Genomic DNA, 21,162 nt, shown 5'->3' with positions numbered 1-21,162 from the left:
ATCCCCAGCCCCAGCTAAGTTATTCTCCTTAACAGAGAGTTTTAAAAGTCTCAGACAATATATGGGCCAAGGTCCAACAGGGTTTCCAAGTGTTTTCTTGCAGCACTTGAATTCAGAACCTGCAAGTCCTGGGAGAGACCCAGCATCTTGGCTTAACAGGCCAGCCTTGCTCTTGGGGCTATCCTGGGCTAACAGCTCTAAGGTGCTAGTCTATTCAAATTAAATAAACTAACAGAAAAAAAATCAAAGAGAACAGAATGGCAAGTCTTGTTTATCAGAAATTCTGTCTCCTGGAAACCTCTGCTTCCCCATCCCACGTCAGAACAACAGAAACAATTCTGTTGAACACAGTGCATCCAGTTTATCATTCATTCATTTATGGTTAGTTCATAAATAAAACTGTAAAAAATTTAAGGGAGATACGGTTTTGTTCCTGTCTAACTTATCTAACAATTGGCTTTGGTAATTTTAAATAACCTATTGGAGCTTTTCAAGCTTCCACTTAATGAAAGAGTGAGCTAGCAGCTCTGCATTCTTTGTCTTAGTGAAAATCTGGGGGTTTGCAGCTCTTTACACAAACAGCTCCTCTGCAATATCACCCATGTCACCAAGATAAGCTTTTATTCATAAAAGTGACATTTGAGTAACTAATAGCTTTTTAATAGAAATATCTCTAAAATGAACATAAAATCAGATATTTTCTTTCCTTCAAAACCTTCATTTATGCAGAAAATGTCATGTCAACCTTTTTCTTCTGGCTTTTCAACAAATGCTCTTTTCAAACTTACATTTCAGTTTCATTTTAATGAACATGTGCTGATCATATTAGGAATGATTCATTTTGTTCAGGATGGCAAACTGGTTCTCTTAGTTCTTATCACAATGCCACTCTTAAACCTACATCAGAAAAATCTTTCTTATGGATAAAGGAAAGTAACTGCTGCTACCTGTTCTCCCATGTTTCTTTTGCAGTGTTTTGCTTTATTTTCTGGTGTTTTTTTTCTTCCAGATCACTCCTCAGACATATTAATTTCATAATATTTGATGATCTCTTATGTTAGGGGCCTGGCAGATTTCAGACATCATAACTTCAGGAAGACTGAGGTGTAAGATCCATATAAGGAGGGTTCAGGCTGCCTCTCTCCTGATCTGGGTGCTGGAGGTCTGGTCCTGGAGCCGTCTCCAGTTAGGGAGGTGCTGCAATTGCAGGAAATGTCTCTGTATGGGGAGGAGGGGATGGGATGAGAAAGGGTAACTGGAAACACCGGGCAACAGGAGTGTTGTGGGCTTCTGTTTTGAGGAAAAAAAAACAATACTCTCCTCCTTCATCTCAGCCTTTTACTGGAACTTGCTTTTGAGCTACTACAGGGTCACTGGGTAGATACCAGCAGCCCATCTCTAAGAGCTCAATTAGCATTGCCCAGCTTCCCATCCCCACACCTTTGAAGAGGTCAGGTCCTAATCTCAACAGCAACAATCTTCTCCTTCCCAGCTACCCCTTCGACACAATACTGATCTAAACATTAAAAATTGAAATAGTTTTACAAGGATCCTTTATTGTAGCATAAGAAGATATAATTCAGCAGGACATTTAGAAGTTACTAATGTTCCCATTGAGTTAGCTTTTCTCTCACTCATCAGGACAAGTATTAATCTTAGAGATGGACTCAGAGGAAACAGGAAAGTTACAGGATCAACCATCCCATGCCTTGGACACCAAGGAAATGTTGCCTGCCATCACAGTCTTGAAAAAAATCCTCACTTCATCTTCAAATGACTACCTAGAGTAGAAACATCTTTGCCTTTCTCCCCCTGCCTTTTATTATTTTCCACTGCTTTTTCATGTCTCTTAAATTCTCTTCTTATTTAACACCTGAACTTCATCATCTCACACTACAAAGTGTTTTAGGAGAGTAATTTACATAAAATAAATCTTAATATAATTGTTCTTCAAAATCTAATGCTTTAAAGAAATATAATAAAACAACAAAAAATCTTGCCAAACTTTAGTCCTAACTACCTGTGATTATCCTGAAAGTTGGAGAAATTGAAAGATAGCAAGTTAGGGGCAAAGTATTCTACTGGCTGAATTCACCTAGCTGCTTTATATCATACCAATAAATTTCCATCTGCTAACTTCTTAGATAAATGCAATGTTTTTGTTAAAAAGGACATTGCTCAACTTTTATCAGAAGGCTATTCTTTCTTGTCTCCTAGTGCTAATGAAACTGATTACTGGTCCTGGTTTATATGTGCATTCTGTTAGGACGGATGGATTAATTGCCTGCAGAGAACAGCCATATGATCTGGATTGTTATTATTGGCATTATATAGTTTAAAGTCTTCCAACATTTTCATCATAAAATTAAGGCTGTTCTCAGGGACTATGACTCTCATATCCAGACTTTGCCCTCCTGCTATTGAATACTGTCAGATACAGGATGCTGGCATAGTGGATCTTTGCTCTGATTCAGTACAGGTGGCTGTTTTACACTCTCCCACTTTCTTTGTTTAAGGATTAATGTTCCCAAATTAAAATTTTAAAAGCATAAGGGTTTTTTGTGAAAGAAAAAGGATTTTAAAGTCAGTTCCGCCCACCCCCCTCCACTATTCTTACTTCAGATAATACATGTGACTTGGTTTTAAATAAGTATGGATTTAAACTCTGTTGAGAGTATACAATATACATTTCGGAAACTGGCTGGGTATGTAATCATGCAATACTTAATGCCTAAGGCCATTCATTTTGGAGTGTTTTATAAATAATACCAGTTTTTTCATATGTCTGCAATTTTAAGACATTCTGACTGGTATGGATGTCATTTAGATTCCAAAGGACTGGAAGTAAACACGGTACTGAACACCTTCTAAAAATTCATCATTGTTTTATTACCTACTAGTTTGTAACAGCACTTACAAATTATTGCATCATTAAAAATCAAAGCCTATAGCTGCAATGGTATCCTTTAGACCTGATAATGGGCTATTTAGTGCAAGGGTGGACACTTCTTCTTCCCCAGAACTGGATTAAAATTCTAGCTCTAAGTCACAAGTGAAAAGGGGTTTTGCAAACTTACCCTGGTCCCTCATGGACAGATGTTCACAGTAAAAAGCTGCCGTGCATATTAGGATGACTGGCAGCCTCAACTGATGGGGCAGAGGACTGGGTGAGCAGTAGGGCCACTGCTCAGGGTGGCACCCCAAACCTCTGCAGAGAGCTGCACTGTCAGGGACATCAGCCTGGCACCTTCCTTCTTGCACAGCTTGCATTGTAAATATTGCATAATGAATATTTGTCTCTGATCCTGTAACCAGCAGCTACCACACCTTGTATTTCTATTGTTACTCAAACTCTGCTTTTAGTCCCTGCTTTGAGACCTGCAAAAACTGTTAAGAAACACAAACAACATTGTAGATAACTTCTGCGGTCCTGGGGCTTGAATGAACCAGGGCGAAATTTTCCTTCATTTTCCTCTACTCCTAAGAAATGTCACAGCTCCCATGCCTCAGAGAGCACTCAGAGAATTAAAATGAAAATTACAGTATTGGTGGGCGTGCAGCAGGAGGAGAGTATGTTGTGTAAATTGATCAGGAAATTCACAATTACACTAGCAAGGAGGATTAATACCGTGCTTGCTGACCCCAGGTACTTTATCTCAGATACAGGAGCCCTAAATCTTTCAGAAATTTTGCTGGCAGGACCCTGTACAGTGCAACTATGGAAATAACCACTAAAGGAGGATGTAGCTGGACTAGAGAAACAAGGCCCACGTTGCTCCTGCAAGAAGATAAATCATTTAAGATTTGCTGGGATCCAGACTTTCCAGTATTCAAGAGCATTTCCCCTTGACAAAAATGTGCAAGAAACCAAAATAATTTCATGATTAATTGTTCTTGAGAAGGAAGTTGTTTGGGAAGAATTTTATCGCATCACACTTCATGATGCCCAGAACTGCACCTACTTCAAACACAGATGGGGATCTCAGTCTCTGCTTCTTCCTATTGTACCTCCAGCCTGGCCAGATCATTTCCCTGTTCAAGAGTGATTGCCAATGTAAAGTCAGCCCTCAAGCAGGTTTTTTTTAGGAGTATATGAACAACACTCCCACTATTGCCTGTGTGATGCAAGAACAGCTACTATCTATGGAAGGAGATGGAGATGACAGGTCTTCCCTTACCCCAAAATCAGAGTGAGTGAAAGCAAGTTTCTGGGGCTGGAGGCAGTAAGCAGGTCCTGCCATGGAACAGAAGCTCTCATGCAGAGCAAGGACCCAGAGGGAGAAGATGCTCTGTGGCTCAGAAGCATGCAGCAGGAATCCTGTCTCTGGCTAGATCCATCTTTTTTCCTGTGGGAATTCTGGTTATAACACAGATTCTTTACTCAACTCATATATCTGCAGGTCAGAAAGCAGGGTACAACATCAAGAATTCCAGCTTTCCCTCATTTCTATGGTGTTTTCCGTTAGAATCAGGGTTTTCCTTTAAAATCAGGTAGCACATGTGCAGTGCTAGCTGGATTCTTTTTATGTCGTTGATGGCATTTGTGCAGCTGCCCTCACTAAGTGTTGTCTGTCAATATGCAATTATATAGAGGTATATGCTGAAAAAGTCTGTCTGCCTTCCGTGTGGAAAGAGAGCTGATCAATAGCAGTAGATTCCAACATGTGTATGGTCCAAGAATATAGCATATTTGTCACAGGCAAGGAATCGAGTTTCTCCATTCGCATCTTTGTGCATGAGAGGGTTTTGTTTTCATGGCTTTTGTTTCAGGGTGTTCTCTGGAAAAGAGGGGATTGACTCACATGCAAAAGAAATACCAACACTATATGGTGTAATGTCTGTAGTATAAAACCAGAAAATCTAGTGCTGTTAGAAGCAGCATGCCTTCACATCTTTATGCAATAAAAATATTTGATGCGTTAGGACTTTTAAATTATATAAACAGGTATTAGTCCATGTGATACTTCATTAAATGGCAAACATCACCTGTTTCTGGGGACATACTAAGAATAGGTGTTTTCTCTGTCCATTGCAACATCTTCATGACACAAGGTGGGGACACCACAATTTAAAGCAGAAACACATCTAAACTATACATGTGCCATTCTTTATCATACTTTTGTTTACATAGAAAAAAACAGTATGAATAAGCATGAAATACCTTCTTATCCTCAAAGGTTTTATTGCAGTAAAAGGGAAAGTTGATGTTGATTTATTTATCTGTTTTACTGGTAATCAACAGCTTCATTTCATCAGAGCTCAAATTTTCAGTGGTGCTTAATGGCTTTCCTGGTAAAAAAATTAAACAGAGAAGTAGTTTCACATAATTTTGAACCAAACTGAAATATTTTGATTCACATAATAGATGTGGTTTATTTCAATTGTATTTATCCTGTTGTGCCACATTGCTTCATGGGAATGGTAGTTTTCCCCTTCCACATGCTTGTCAAACTAGCCTGGGTCTTTTCCAAATGACATTTTCTATCATATGGTGTGACCTGACAGAACAAATTAGTTCATGAAAATTTTAGATCAGCTAATGTTTCCAGTGTGTGTTGAAGAGTAAAGATCACCAGAAGAAAATACAGTGTTTAATTATTTGATGTTTTTTATTTGGAGTCTTAGTTTCCTTAACACCAACCTGGCAGGCGTAGGTGACACTGCCTGTTACTTTCTAAAAGCTCTACTTTCATAAAACATCTCCCACATGCAGCCCATCTCTACAATATTTTTCAGAAAATTTCCTTGCCCAAATAATTCCCTGCAACCTACTCAATCCATGCAGGGACTGTTTATGAAGAAAGAGCAAAGGGAGGAAAATAGTGGTCAGTCTGACCAATGGAAAATAAACCCACAACATATTATCTAGTACATATGTGTGAATGCAAAGCTGAAAATTTGCTGTATGTACTCAGATTATCTAATGATTGCACAAACACTACAATCCCTCTTTCCAAAGCAGTTAAAGAGCAGGTATCATGAGACATCATAGTAAAACTCAGTTTCTATTAAGCACTACGTCTGAAGAAATCAACTGCCTCAATTAGGGGCTGAAATAGCTGCAAGAGGTTGAATAGCTGATAATTTGTATGTAAACCAAATTGCTAAATCTGTTCCTTAAGGTTATTGGTATTTTTGTTTAAGGGTGATCTGACACAATAAGTTATTTGCTACAGCTCCTTAGAGTTAACTGCTTTGGAGAAAAAAGTGTGTTATTTATCATTATCGAGAATCCAGGTCCTAGTTTGCATTGTACCAAAAGTGTTGTGTGTGCACCTGAGAGGGACACTGGGAGAAAGCTGCTGGGGCTGCAGCTGGTTGCCCTGATTTATGTGCAGGGTTTTTTGACACAGACTAACACCCACAAGAGACCAAAGCAAACCCACTGTATTCCATGCAGAAAGAATAAAAAACCAGGTTTTATAACAAAAACCTCGACAGCAAGAGATTTGAATGCTTTTATCTGCTGGGCCAACACTCTTCTGGTTAAAAAAAATAAAATAATACTAATAAAAAAAAGTCAGTTATTTCTAGTTTTCCCAGGTAGAAGAAAAGAAAGTGAAAAGGGAGCTGTGTTACTGCAAGCATGCTATATTAGAAAGTTATTGTCATTGTAGTCGTGGGTGGACTGGATTTATCATTAAGTTCAAGCAGCTTCTTAGCAAAACAGGTCTAGCAACAGCTGCATTCTGAGAGAAGCTGCCTAAGTCCCGCTTTCAGTCTGTTACTCTTTTGCCCCTGGATTTTGTATGGGAAGGAGGAAAATGTTATGAGAGCTGTAATGGCTAGAAATTGTCTTCCTTAACTAATAGAGAAATTGTTCCAGCTCTGCAGTTGCTTGGGGCCCACAGTCATCTGCAGAATTCCAGAAGGTTACAGTTCTTAATGTATTTCTTATCAATAAATATTCTTTACCAGAGAGATATACATTGAATTATTATTTTTTTTTCCTAATCTAACCTCCCTGAAAAATGAAAAGATAAGCAGGAAACCCCTCCTGCTTTTCCGGGAGTTTCCCAAAATGTGACCCAGAGCAGGACTTCACAAAGCTAAAGCTGCAAGAGGCCATTCTGGTGGTCAGAAGCTGCTGAGGGGCAGTGGTATCCCTGGGTGGGTGACCTACCTACCTCACTTCTGAGGCACAGGGAGTGACCATAAGGAGTGCAGTGTCCCATATGGAACTACTTAAGTGAGCCCTTGTGGGACTCCTTCATGCAAAAGGGAACTTCAGGCTGCTAGCTAAGCTTATTTTATTACCATGTAGAAAAAGCTACAGCATCACAGTCAAATGCAGTATGATTGAAAAAGAATCCAGAAACAAAATGCTGAACAATATTAAACTATGCACAGTGTGGACAGATTTAAAGCTTCCAAGTCATAAGTCTGTAACAACTAAAACTTGTGAAGTCTGACACCTTTTTTTTTTTTTTTTTCCATTGGAGATAATTTGTTACTTAGGATATGTTTTTGTGACATATCTAAAAACAGCAAAGCTTTTAAAACATAAATTTTTTTTCGACCTGGCAGAGCGGACACAGGAGAAAAGTGTTTGAGAAATGCGTTTGTCTAAAAAAAAAGAACATGAGAACATGAGGAAATATGAGTTTTTAGAGTAAAAGTAAAGTCAAGCTTGTAAAACAATTGCAGTGACTTTCCTTTTCTTTAGCAGCTCTTGCTTTATGCTTGTGGTAGTTGTTGTCTCCCACTCTGGACTCTACTTCTGAAGAGGAAAGAATGAAAAATACCTGCTGAACGACTAATTTATCAGCCTGACATTACTATCTATCAAAAGGAGAGGCCTGCTGTTAGGAAAATCAAGATTATTGGTTTAGGGGTTTTGTTACCTCTTGTGAAATGGAGGTTGGTTTAACAATATATGTACCTGAGAGATTTCTGGGCATTTCAAGCCCAAAGTCCCATACATCACTTCTTTTCCTGCAGTCTGCTGTGGTGGTTGCTGTCTTTATGGACCCTCTCTCTGACAGTCCTGCTGCTAAAGAGCCCATTCAAAGCAGAAAGGATTTCAGTTCCTTTTCCTTCACAAGCTATGAGGCAGTCCACCAACAATTTTTAATATTCTTAAGTTAATCTTAGGTCTTACCGTGTATGTTTCAGTATAGCACCTTACTAAGTGCTGCAGACTCAAACATCTCGGGGCTGATGGCAGAGAACATGTAAAGCAGCGACACAGGGACACCTCGGTTAAGTGTCTTGCAGTTGAACTGCAAGCAGTTGGAAGCCTTGCAGGGTGAAGAGCTTTTCATATGGCAGTGGGTGACTATGAGTGGGCAAAATAGTTTATCCTTATAGTGAATGAGGGCTAGTTTCTAAGTAAAAAAAAAAAAAAAAAACAACAAAGAAAACCCTAATGAACAAGAGTTAGGTTTGGTTTTGGGTTTTTTTTCAATTTAAAAACAATCAGAAATTTAAGGAAGTAATTTTTTAACCTCTCCAATAAACATCTACAAATTCAATGAAAGTTGAAAACCTACAGTCTGTCTCTGATCCCACCAACTTTCAGCTGATGGGGTTTGTGTTGGTAGAAGAATGGTGTGTACTCTAAATTTACACATTTATGGCCTGAAGAACTTATCCAATATGTAATTCAGAGTCCCATGCAATCACATTCCACTCCTCAGCACAGCAAAATATGTGTCTTGGTCTATTAGTAAAGAGATATAGCTGTGTAATCACATTCAAACATTCTGTATGATGCTTGCATGATAATATTAACGGAATAATAATACCCAGCCCTTTCAAACCCACATCCACTGAATTCAAAGTAGAGGGAATTTGCAAATTGTATCTTCACAAATATATGGATGCAAAACCTGATGGCTAGCCAAAGACTTCACAACATACCACTTGGTGAGGAGGCTAGAATTTAGCAGTTTCCAGCTTGCAGTTACATTTCAGAAACCAGCATTATTTAATTTTTTTTAATTATTATCATTATTATTTCGCCTATATGAAACATGTAGCAAGACAGTTATGATCTGGTAAAAGAGTGCAAGATATCAAGACAGGAAAATATATATGTAAATTGGATAAATAAAGTATTTATTTATATTTATAAAATAAAAATTTGGAGGGCAGCACAGCAGTAGGTGATGCTTTGCATGGACAAGGAAGGAATTAAAATGAATCTCTGCAGTTTATCCTGCTCTAAGGGAAGACTTACAGATACCAAGAATCTGATCATATGATCAAGGCTCACGGCTCAAAACTATATGGTACTTTTTTTTTTTTTCTTAATCATGTTTACAAGAAGGTTTTCAAGAACTTTTGAACTGTTTTAGGACATATGAATTCTCTGAAAGCATAGGCAGTTTCTACATATCTGCCTACTGGGCTTGGCAGATGACATTGGCAAAATAAGTAAGTCATGATGGACTTTGTGAGGAATTGGCACTTATCTGTCACATCTAGGAAATTAACAGTTTTTACATCCCTCCACTTGGAAGACTGATATTTTGTCAGCATTTTTTCTTTAACATGAATGAAAAGAATGATAATTAAGTCACGTGTGAGATCTTTTGATTGTGTCTGCCTTGGCCTTTTACAATTTTTTTTTGAAATGTTAACATTACAAATAAAGCATACTTATAAGTGTGTAGGTATTGCCTGTGCATAAGTTTTATAAACGGTTTACCTTGTACAGTAAAAGACAGTACCATCGTATTTCAGTAACTTAACATTTAACACTTAACATTTCCACTCCTTTGGCTCTCAACATTACTAGATGCTGAGCATGGCTCTCAAGTGCTTCACTTCTGTAATATGTTTTTGCGGATTCTTCTAAAAAGAGGTTTCAAGAAGATGTCTGATAATTACCATTGCTTCCAGCAAAAATGGTTGTCCTCCACTGAAGAACCTGTCAAATCAAAAGCCAGAATGGGTGCCATCACGGTGTATGCTGACTTGTATGACTAACGGTGCAAGTATAATTTAGGCTGCCCATACAAGATGACATTTCCCTAACCACAAAACATTCACTATTTTCTAATTACAACTAGCAGGTTCTTCGGAGGCTGGTGTTTTTAATTAGAGCTTATACACTACGAATTTACATTGATTTTTTTTTTTTATTTTTTTAATGTTTCGAGGTTAGACAGTGCCCTCTCCTGGACATTGGCTCCCATAGCAGTAGTTTGCAAAGTGCCCCGAATGTTGCCAATTAGAGAAAATGGATTCAAAACCTGCGTTGCTCTGCTGAAGGGATTTGCTGGTTTCAAGGAAGTACACTTTGTTGTGGTCACACCTTGCTTTCTGCTCTATTTGAAAGCAAACTGTATAACAAAAAATGTTGTCAGTTTGGGCAGCAAAGAGGTTTTGATTAATTGAACTGAATAAACTGAACCCAGTTGGCTAGAGTTGAAAGTGCAACTTTATCACCGAACCAGCAGGAGCTAGGGCTATATATTCATTTTTTACATTTTTACAAAAATCAGCTCAATACAGTAAGGGTATAGTCATCTTCAGAAGTAAGGGTGATGGAGAAATATGCAGCTGAAGCTTACCTTTTAATGTGTTCTCTTACATGTCTTTATTGCATTATTTCACAGTAAAAAATTATAATTATACTGAGAAGTCAAAAGTGTCATCTTTATCCTTTCTTGATGGTGTTTGGCAGTGTGTGTCTGAGGTTTTGGGTTTTTTTGTTTTGGGGGGATGAGAGGGTTGAGGTGTGTTAATAAAAACAACAACACTATCAGTTTCACTTAATAATTCTAATTTCATGCCTTTGGACTTTTCCAGGGTCCATTAAAAAAAAAAAAAAAAAACAAAACAAACAAAAAACAACCACCCCAAACAACAGTTTACTCAGGATGTAACTTAAGACAGAACATTCTCAAGAATTTACAACATCTCACAGCAAATGGGATAAAGAGATTAATTTCCCTAGTAATTTAATTTAAAAAGTGTAGTAAATTTAAAACATGTATTTAAATCCTTTCAAAGATAGATTATAGAACTGTAATAGTACAGCGTTTACAGGAAAATTTAAATTAATGGCATAGAAAGCATTGCATATCCATTCACTAAACTTTTACAGTTCTCAAATTGCTTCTATAGTTTTTTCTTAGCATAGAAAACACATGGAAGGGAATAGTTGTGCAGGGTAAACTGTGAGTGTTCTATTAACTGACTGACAGGTTGCTTTCTACATTAGCTTAAACATGAAGCAAAGCAGGTCTTGTATTTACTTACTTCAATTTTGCAGGCTTTCTAAAAATCTGCAGACTTCTTAAAAACAGACTGCCCATGCAAAGCAGCGGCTCTGTGCCAAACTAGGCATCCTCTGCATCAAAGCAGCACTTCCAGGGAAAAATGCAGCCCATCCTACAGCATACGCCCACTCCCTCTGGAGCAGAGATCAAAATGTGCTCCCAAAATACTCAGTCCCCTCATGATAATTTCTCTTCAGTCAGCCTTTGCCCATTACTTACATGTGCCTGCAGCTACGAGCATCTCTGCTCCACCAAGTGAGCTCCACTGCCCTCTGCAAAGAGCTGTGAGCTCCGCATTAATGGTCACAAGTTGGTCTTTAGCTGGTACCTGAATCTGTCTTGATGACCTGCTAATGAACTTCCCACTGGCTTATTGTGAAGACTGGTCAAGGTGGACAGTATAGGTAATTTATAGCTGAACACCTGGCATGCTAATGGCCTTTGGTCAGTGACTGTAATCCACACAGCGTTACTAAGAGGCAGTACATCCATCCTAATATATTTCTCAGGTGCAAATATTTCATGTTGAATGGAAACTTTGGATTCTGTATTCAAAAATGTGTTTACTTATTTTATCTAGGGAGAAAATTCTTTAAGAATTTAATGAGAAGGAAACCTTAATCTTACAAACTCCTTTTTTTCTGACATTTTTTGCCCTTAATGAAAGACATTTCTTTTTTAAAAAAATAAACCTATGCACATTAATATTCACTCATAAAAAGCTCAGAGGCCTGCACAGTTGAAAAATCAGCTCTCAGTGGGTGCCTGTTAGCTGCAGGAGCCTGAAGAGCTTCAATGGTTCAACACCTGCAGTGCCTATCTCTGTGTATCATGGATAAGTTGGCCAGAAGCTACAGTCCCTCTAGCTGTGATCTTGCCATCTTTTAAAATCTGCAAAGTTTCAACTGGGCTTTGACTTGGTGGGTAAGCTCCAGAAAAAGCCAAAAAGTGGCAGTGATGCATTAGGTAGCAGTCTTCCCTCTAAGATGGGAGATAATTCCATAGGGGTTATCCAATTATCACAGAAGCCTGCTTTTGCTTTAGATGTGCAGGTACCTTCTCCCATTTGAAAAGCAATCAAAAACCACCAGTGCTGTGGCTACTAGGCATTTCACAACCCTGAACATGTGCTAGATTGGATATACGTGGCCAAGATATTCCTAATCCTTTAAGGTTTTGTATTTTGACTTTCACGTGTTCATGTACCATTACTAAGATGCCAAACCAACAAACAAAAAAAACACCCAAACACCCCCCGCTCCCCCTAGTTTATATCTGCTGTGCAACTGCTATAAGAAACTGGGTTTGCATCTCCTAAAATGTCCTGAGCACAACCAGGAATCTTATCATGTTCCATTACAGGTTTTCATGACCCACATTAAGTGCTGTCCCAATACTCATCTCATTCCCTGCAAATGGCTTCAAGACTGCAAAAATCTTTCTCTCCAGCACTTCTTGAGCTATGTAGAGCTTGAGGAGACAAGTTCCCAGGGAGGTGTCCTGATCATTTGCCATGTTTTAACCCCAGCCAGCAACCAAACACCATGCAGCACGACCCAGAGGGATGGGAAGGAGGATTGGAAAGGAATGTAAAACTCAAGGGTTGAGATAAGAACAATTTAATAGGGAAAGGAAAAGCCACGCACGCAAGCAAAGCAAAGCAAGGAATTCATTCACCACTTCCCGTGGGCGGGCAGGTGTTCGGCCATCCCCAGGGAAGCCGGGCTCCATCACGTGTAATGGTTACTCGGGAAGACAAACACCATAATGCCGGATGTCCCCCCCTTCCTTCTTCTTCCCCAAGTTTATATACCCAGCATGACATCCCATGGTATGGAATACCTCTTTGGCTAGCTTGGGTCAGCTGTCCTGGCTGTGTCCCCTCCCAGTTTCCCCTGCCTCTCCAGCCCTCTGGCTGGCAGGGCCCAGGGAACTGAAAAGGCCTTGATTTAGGATAAGCATCACCCAGCAACAACTAAAAACATCAGTGCATTATCAACATTGTTCTCACATCACAGCACTGTACTAGCTACCAAGAAGAAAATTAGCTCTACCCCAGCTGAAACCAGGACCCCATTGCTCCCCAGGGTGTGGAAACAAGAGCTGTGGTTGTCTTTAGAGTTTTTGCTCTCTCACTGAAGATCTTCAGTTTGCATTTGGCAACTTTTCTCTAAATGAGGTGAGATTATCAAAATGTCTTATTAGTCAAAGATTTGATTTCATGCTTTTTGATCATGAATGAGACCCTCCTCTCCATCCCAGCTTCAAGTACTGGATGCTCCTGTCTCCTTCTCAGGCATCGCTGGCAAAGCGTGTGGCACCAACCACAAATTCATTAAATGACTAAGAGCAACTCAGTTCCTAAACAGCTTGTGAAAGCGATGTAGATGTTACTTGTCTTGATGTGTCCATCTTGATTACAAACATTTGACTCTGCATCTTTTACAGCGTGGATGTGAGACTTCAAGTCAAATAGAGAAGTAAGATGCTTTTACAGAAAACCACAAATAATTTCAGATAAATTAGGCATTTATTTAATTATTACTCAACCTCTTGTAATACAGCATCTTACATTATTTTCTCTACTAAAAATTAAATAAGATGTTCAAATATCAATGTCATACATTTGAGAAGGGCCAGGCCCTGACCCAAAGCAGTGGATTTTTAAATAAATTAATTGAACCTAGATTAATTTATTATGGCATCCTGGTAAAGAATGCAGTAGCGTTAACAACACATCTCTTTTTTTTCCCCCAGGAACTATGGTCAGTCAGCTTTAAAATCCTAAGATCAAAAATCGAAAGTATAAATAAAATATGATTTTGGTCTCAGAAGTAATACACACTCCATGGAAATACTCTCCTCCAGGGTGAAAAAAACTTCCTTAATCACAACACTTCTTTAAATCACTGTGTAATTGTCCACTATAGAAATGCACACAGCAGTTTTGGAGAGTTGATGCATATTGAGACAAACACCTTTAGAGCAATGAATGAGAGATCTTTAACTATGTGGCTGTCCTGTGGTTTTAGCCAGTCTTACCAACTTACAAGACGCATATGAAGTACTGTTTTGATCCCTGTATGTGCTCTAGCTGAAACCCCAAAGCTAAGCAGCTGAGTGGTGCTAACACAATGTAAGGCTACATAATGGAAATAAACCAAAGTGAAGGTATGTTGCAGTTTAAATTTCACTATAATGATTAGGCAACGCTGCACATATATAGGATTTCTGCTCCTTGATGCATGTACCTAATGGTTATTGCCATTTATATGGTGAAACATGTTCCACAATGTACAGAATGAGTTCACATGTGGGTTGGCTGGGGTTTTTTCAAGTTTCAGTGTTTACTACTTTCTTGCTAAATTGCTTCATTTAGCAATGAGCACACATTTTTCTACTGGCTGTCCATTGGAAATAAGACCCTACAGGAATCCACCAGCCTCTTTGCAGAAACCATTGCAAAGCCAAACTATCACAGATGTGATCAGACATCTATTTTACCTAACCTTTCAGAAAAAAACATGGAAATCATTTGTTAACTTAGATATTTTTGAAAAAAATAGTCTTTCCTTAACATTTCCTTAGCAAACATAGAAAATTTGGTGAAAGAATACAAAATATAATCCAGTTGTTATGTAACATCTGATTTAATTTTTATAGCTTTTATTTTCAGAAAATATATTGAACACTAGGAGCAAGACAAGCAGATACTTTTGGATATTTTCAACAGCAGCTAAAAACTGAGGGTGTCCACAGATATTTATTTTTTTTATCAACATTTAGAAAATGAATCTTTTTTTACAGATTTTGAAATAATACATGTTCTTGCATCCTTTGTAACAGGTGGTTCTGCTAATCTAACGTGTCGAGCTTTCTTTGGATATAGTGGAGATGTCAGTCCTTTAATCTACTGGATGAAAGGGGAGAAGTTTATTGAAGATTTGGATGATAGCAGAGTCTGGGAAAGTGACATCAGGTAAAATAAAAAGCATTTTTTTTTTCAGTCAGTATCTTTTTTTGATAGCTAATGTATTAGCCGTTATCACAGACTAACTCAGGGAACACTTTGGGTCTGATCCCTGGTTTGCAACATCCATTCTTTACTTTTTCAACTCCACCAGCAGAGAACAGAAAAATCTATGCCTCAGCCAGATCTGATGTCAGAGAGCTGCAAAGACAGAATAGCTGTCTGACAAGTACCATAGGGTTAAAATTACTGGAATTTGCACAGTGACTTTTTCAAACTGTGGTGTTCTACAATAGCAACCTTTAAGACATTTACAAAGGTGAAATAAAGAAAAATAAATACATCAAGAAAAACAGCTCAAAGACTTTTAAAACATGGAGCCTTAAATAAATGCTGAAGTCTGGCTTCTCTTTTGGTATGTTTTGATTTCTTTACTTCAAAAAAAGAAAAGAAAAAATAAGAGTTTTCTGGGATGTTATCTGGCCTGTGAGAGCCAAGCATCCTGTTATGTGGGCTACTTATATCTGCTGAAATACTCGTTTTAGAGCGGATCTGGCAATTTGTGTCATGTACTTCTACCACTCCTAAAAGTGCTGCCTTATTTGGAAATTAAGAAAAAAGTGAGTTTGTAAAGAGAATTACATGCTTGACATAGTCTACCAATTCCTATCCAATGTGAAGTATCTACTGGGGTCTGAAGAGATTGCTTTTTAATTTGTGATTCTGGACACGTGTATATCACTGTGTATATGCATCATGGACAAACCCAGAAATGAATGCATATCTAAATGTGTGTTACAAAGGAAGCTAAATAATCACAGATGTGTTATTCACAGTGATTGTCTATAATAGAACAAAATGAGCTTATTTACACTTCACCTCTTACATAAGGGTTTACTATCTCATCAAAAAACACGAAGTCACAGTCATTTTTAGCTAAAGCTTGGAATTCAGTGTAATCAAAGTAACAGAAACAATGCCTTTAACAAAATCAAGAAGGCCATATTGACATTCAAGGTTATGACCCCCAGATACAGGCAAAATGGAAGCGTATTTCACCCCGGTGTACTTCAAGTTTATTCTATAAAGACCAACACGTGACAAGCAGATCAGCTGTATTCCGCATCTAAAACTTTTCCTAAGCCCTTCAGCCAGAAACTTGCTTTTTACTATTTACCTTATAAATAATAGATAGCATTCTGAAGGCTGCCAAGAAAGTGACAAGAGCCTTGCTACAACTTTCTCATTTTGTGGAAGGAGGAGCAGAAAGGCTAGTTTCCACTTCCTCAAGTGTGACATGAGGGCACAGCCTGCCATTTGCTTTCCTGGGTTCCTAAAACCACTGATGGGCTTGCTAAGAGGGAAAGAAAGCAATGCAAAGACAGGTGAACCTTACACAGGAGGTCTTTTATTTTATCTATGATCTGTATGAGCAATTGGCATTTGGTATAGAAGTTCTTTCTACTGATTTCCAATACATAGCCAAATTCTATAATATATTCTAGAAATAACTTTTCAGACCATGGCATGAACACAATGTTTCTAAGTGTCATATTAAAAAGCATCAGAAAGTGCACAAATAGTGTGTTTGGCCCAGACTCCTAGTGTGATCCTAAACTCCAAAATAACTCTTTTCACTTTTCTCTCTTCTAAAATTTAAGACTTCAGATACTGTTCACATACTACATACAGAGTCTCCACCAGATTGTGCAATGATATACTATCAGTGTGCACATCATTTTGCTTAAAGAAAACAATAAACTGGAGTTTTCATTAACATTTAAAAAGCCAAACCTCCCCATTGGAAGTGAGGAAGAAAAAGACATGATAAAATTAAGTTAAGATTTAATAGCCAAATTTGAAGCCAGAGTTGTGAATTGTAAGTAGCATTATTATGTCATGGTTATCTAATGCTCCACTGCGATGCAAGCAGAATAGCAGCAATGTTTGTTTGTTTGTTTTTTCCTCAGGGTTCTCAAGGAACATCTTGGGGAACAGGAGGTTTCCATCTCATTGATTCTTGATTCTGTGGAAGAGACAGACCTGGGGAATTACTCGTGCTATGTTGAGAATGGAAACGGACGCCGGCATGCCAGTATTCTTCTCCATAAAAGGGGTAAATATGCAGCTTTTCTCCATGAAATGGTACAACATAGGGGTGGTCAGTTTGTAGAACTTGCTTTTGACGTAAGCATGAATTTTGGCTTCCTGAGATATTTCTAGTCAATTATTCTTTTTCCCCAGGCATTTTCACAATTGTCACAATAAAACAGAAAGGTTCTTGTTAATTACCTCTGTCGCTGGAAAAAATACAGTAACACCTTTCAATTATATTTATATGAAAGATACATTTAATAATTCATTAACTTTAAAACTAGTAAAGGCGCTCAATAGAGAAAAAATAGTAGGAAGCTACAGGTAGTACAACTGTCATAATTTTCTCTAAGAAATAAAATAAAATATCAGAAAAGCCAACAAAAATATATTCCACTTCTATCAGAAATGCCACCTAAACCCCACGCCAGGGGAATTCCTGCATAGCCTGACTGTGGTTATCTTTATTCTAACACATTTGTTTAACACCAACATTTCTGAAGTGAAGCATATGGCAGAAACTTCTAAGGACCTTCCTGTTTCTACTCACCACTCACATGCCATGATTCCAACCTGCCTAATGGCCACAGCCATCTCCCACAGAGATAATTACAGAGAGGTGAAGAATGTCTTGCAAAGTGAGGTTCCCAGATCCACTTTGTTCGCTTTACCTCCCAGAGAGTGCTCCACATGCCTGGGCTTGATGGTCCCCACCCTCATGCAGCATCCTGCTGGTTTAAGAGAGCAAAGAATAATCAGGAGCACCGTTTGCACTTTGCTGTCATTACTGTGCTTTTTTTAGGATGTTTGTAAAGGTGAGCAAGCCAGGTTATTACTGTGGTGCTGAACTACTTGTGGGATCTCAATTTATACCAAAGCGGTGATGTCTTCCCTAGTTTTAGTCTTACAGCATGCAAAATCTGTTTAAGTTTAAAAGGAAGCCATAAATCAAGACAGTACGAGTCATTTATTTAAATGCATTTTTGTGTACCTCAAACCAATTGAATAGAACTAATTTGAATACATTTTTCTGAACTCTTGTCATTCCTTCTTAAAACATGCAGATGTAAATAACCAGATATTCTGCTTAGCCTGGCATTTGTCATATTGTCTTGAATTTACTGAAATAGGAAATTATTAAGTAATTGAACCTCAACAGTTTACCGGCTAGTAGTCTTATACTCCTAATTCAGAGACATTTGAACACAGAGAAAGAGCTTTACCCCACAAACACTGATATCCCATAGCCTGTCTTTCATAATGAAGTTAGTGCATGGAACACTAAAAATAAAGATTTATTAAGGCTTAAATTACCCCAAAACCAACACTTAATTAACTGACACATGTTAAGTCACATGCTGCTGGTAAGTTCTTTTTTCCCCCTTTACCAGCAGTAGCTCCAAGACTGATAACGCTTAAGTCTTTCCTGTTCTGTGACAACCAGCTTTTTAATCTAACAGTGTGTATCCATGTATTTTGCAAGGGTCTACTTTTCTTGCTTCCTTTCTTGGAGAAATCAGTATGTCAAACACACCACAGTATGTGGCCTCATGATGACATGCATAAGAGGAAGTAATCTCAATATTTAATTACTCTTATAAATAGCAAAAAAAATGAAAATAGCAAAACCTCCCCCAAATATTTTTTCCTCTTTAAGTAAGGCTGAATATGAAATTGTGATTCGGAAACAAATTCTGTTGTGCCCTCACAAAGCAAAAAGTACCTGATACAAACCTTCTACATGCTTTGTATGTTGACAACTGTTTCAGTGAAATGATAGATTAACCATGACAGATAAAAATTTGAGCTAGTCTCTCAGGTCTCCTAGGAAGAGGAGCTTTGCACTGCTTGCTTAGTGGCCTGTATATCACCATGACAACTTTTCGTTTTGGGTTTCCTTGTTTAGATCCACGTTTAATCTCTGCTAGGAATGAGTTAGTTGTTTATTAACTTCTGATTATTGGCTTACTTAGAGCAATTGGGACCTAATAAGTAGGTAAATGTGCTTCCTGAACAGCAAGGCATTCACAGAGGTGTTAGTTTCAGCTGGTTTTCTAGTGACCTTTTTTTCCAGCAGTATAAGCCAACAAAAATGCTGAATCTGGAATGTTCACTGGATACTTGAAAAAGAAATTCCAATCCCTCTTAAATTTCTTATGTGGTACATTATCACCAGGATCAGAAGGGACAGGAGAAAAGAAGGCTGTTACTGAACAGAGCATTCCCGGGAAATGAGGTATTTAGGGCTAAAAGCTGCAGTGGGGATTCAGGTACAAAATTCAAGCCTTTCAAACAGCCTTGCAACTGCTGCTTCACCCTGGTCAATATGTTCTCTCTAAATTCAAGCTTCCAGGGGGAGCTTTTGGATATGCCTGCAATTACATGGGCCCTGAAAGGGCAAGAAGTTCAGAGTCTATATCACCAGCAAAAACCTGGATGCATCTTGCTCACTCTTCCCACTGGTCAGCCCAGCAGAGACACACATTCACCTCACAGAAAACACAAGCTGGGCCCACCTTATGGTGGTCCCCAACACAAACCAGCACCTGGCACAGCCAGCCAGGGAGAAAGCCTCTCCTCATTCCCTGACATGGCGCTGGAATGGAAACCTGGAGCCTCCCCTTTCCAGACAGGCATTTCAGGAGGGGAGAAGAACGCAGCTCCCCCAGATTCCAACACCACTGCTGCAGGAAAAGCAAACCCAGCGTGGGCATCCAGCACCAGGAGAAAGCTGGGGCCCCTGGCACCTCCCTCTAGCCCAGATGCCAGCCCTCTGCATCTCAAGGAGCTGAGCCCCCATTTTCTCCTGAGCTGCTTTTACTTTCTGACTGCCAGTGGAGAAGACTTATGATCTATGTTTTTGTGCTTGAGACTCCCAGCTTTCCTCAGATGCTGTGCATAGGGAGAGCATTTAGCTCAAAGCTAAAGGCAATAAAATATTTTAAGCATGAAAATACCATTGCTGTTTCCTTTTCTGGTCCATTTCTACTAAAATTTGTTCAAAAATAATCAGAAAAAAAGAGAGGGATCAAGAACCAGGACATCTAACTTCCCTTCCTCCAGCTGTTGGTCAAATGTCTATCACCTTTACAATAATCAAGTTGTTTTCTCTTTTGTGTGAGGAAAAACAGTTAAATCTACATGTTATAATCTAAGGCTGATTTTGTTACGTATCAGTGATAGCTGTCATAGACCATCCATAGCAGTTACAGGTTAATCTGCAGCCAGGTAGAGGAACCTTCAAGAAATTAATTTTCATAGTGGCACTGACAGCAGCTCAGCGCAAATTTATTAATGACAGACCACATATTGCAGATGATATAAGGGCTGGATAACACACTATAATTCTATTTTTTTCACAGGTTTCTAATTCAAGAAGACAAGACCATAGTCTATCAATGTAGTAGATAAAATGTAATGTATAAGGAGATAGAATGCTCTTCTAAAATGTTTTGTATTGAAAAGTATAACTTTCATGCTGGATCAAAGCCTTCATAGCCTCATTTAATCATAGACTATGTTGGAAATGCAGATTATTATCTAATTATGTGATTATTTTTGTGGAAATTCTTGTCTGAATGTTCACAACTGAAACTCTAAAGCAAAATAATATCAAATTTTATCTTGGCATCATTTTTTTTTATGTTATTGGTATTATTTAAAATTTTAATAATATACCTGTATTTTTCATGGGACAGACACCAGAATTAAGAGCAGGTAATATAATTTATGCATTTTTTTCAAAGTATCTCTTTCCCTTTCTTCCCACATTATCAGTGCTGCCTAATTTCCTGTCCTGGGCCTCTTCTATGTTTGGGGTTTGTTTTTCTCTATCATAGGTGTTCTCAGTGGGCATATACGGGTCTT

At 38.4% G+C, this 21,162-nt stretch overlaps 1 protein-coding gene across 1 annotated transcript in view; it reads left to right on the top strand.

Moving 5' to 3' along the window:
• Window positions 1-21,162, top strand: part of IL1RAPL1 (interleukin 1 receptor accessory protein like 1) — a 766,332-nt gene that overhangs the window by 714,988 nt on the left and 30,182 nt on the right. Inside the window, exons 7-8 of the mRNA XM_055702973.1 lie at window positions 15,078-15,210; window positions 17,172-17,317. Of these exons, the coding sequence (XP_055558948.1) occupies window positions 15,078-15,210; window positions 17,172-17,317 (279 nt within the window). The remainder of the gene's footprint in view (window positions 1-15,077; window positions 15,211-17,171; window positions 17,318-21,162) is intronic.

Source organism: Falco cherrug, chromosome 2 (genome assembly GCF_023634085.1).
Source record: "Falco cherrug isolate bFalChe1 chromosome 2, bFalChe1.pri, whole genome shotgun sequence".
Lineage (NCBI taxonomy): Eukaryota > Metazoa > Chordata > Aves > Falconiformes > Falconidae > Falco > Falco cherrug.
This window is presented reverse-complemented; position numbering and strand designations above follow the sequence as displayed.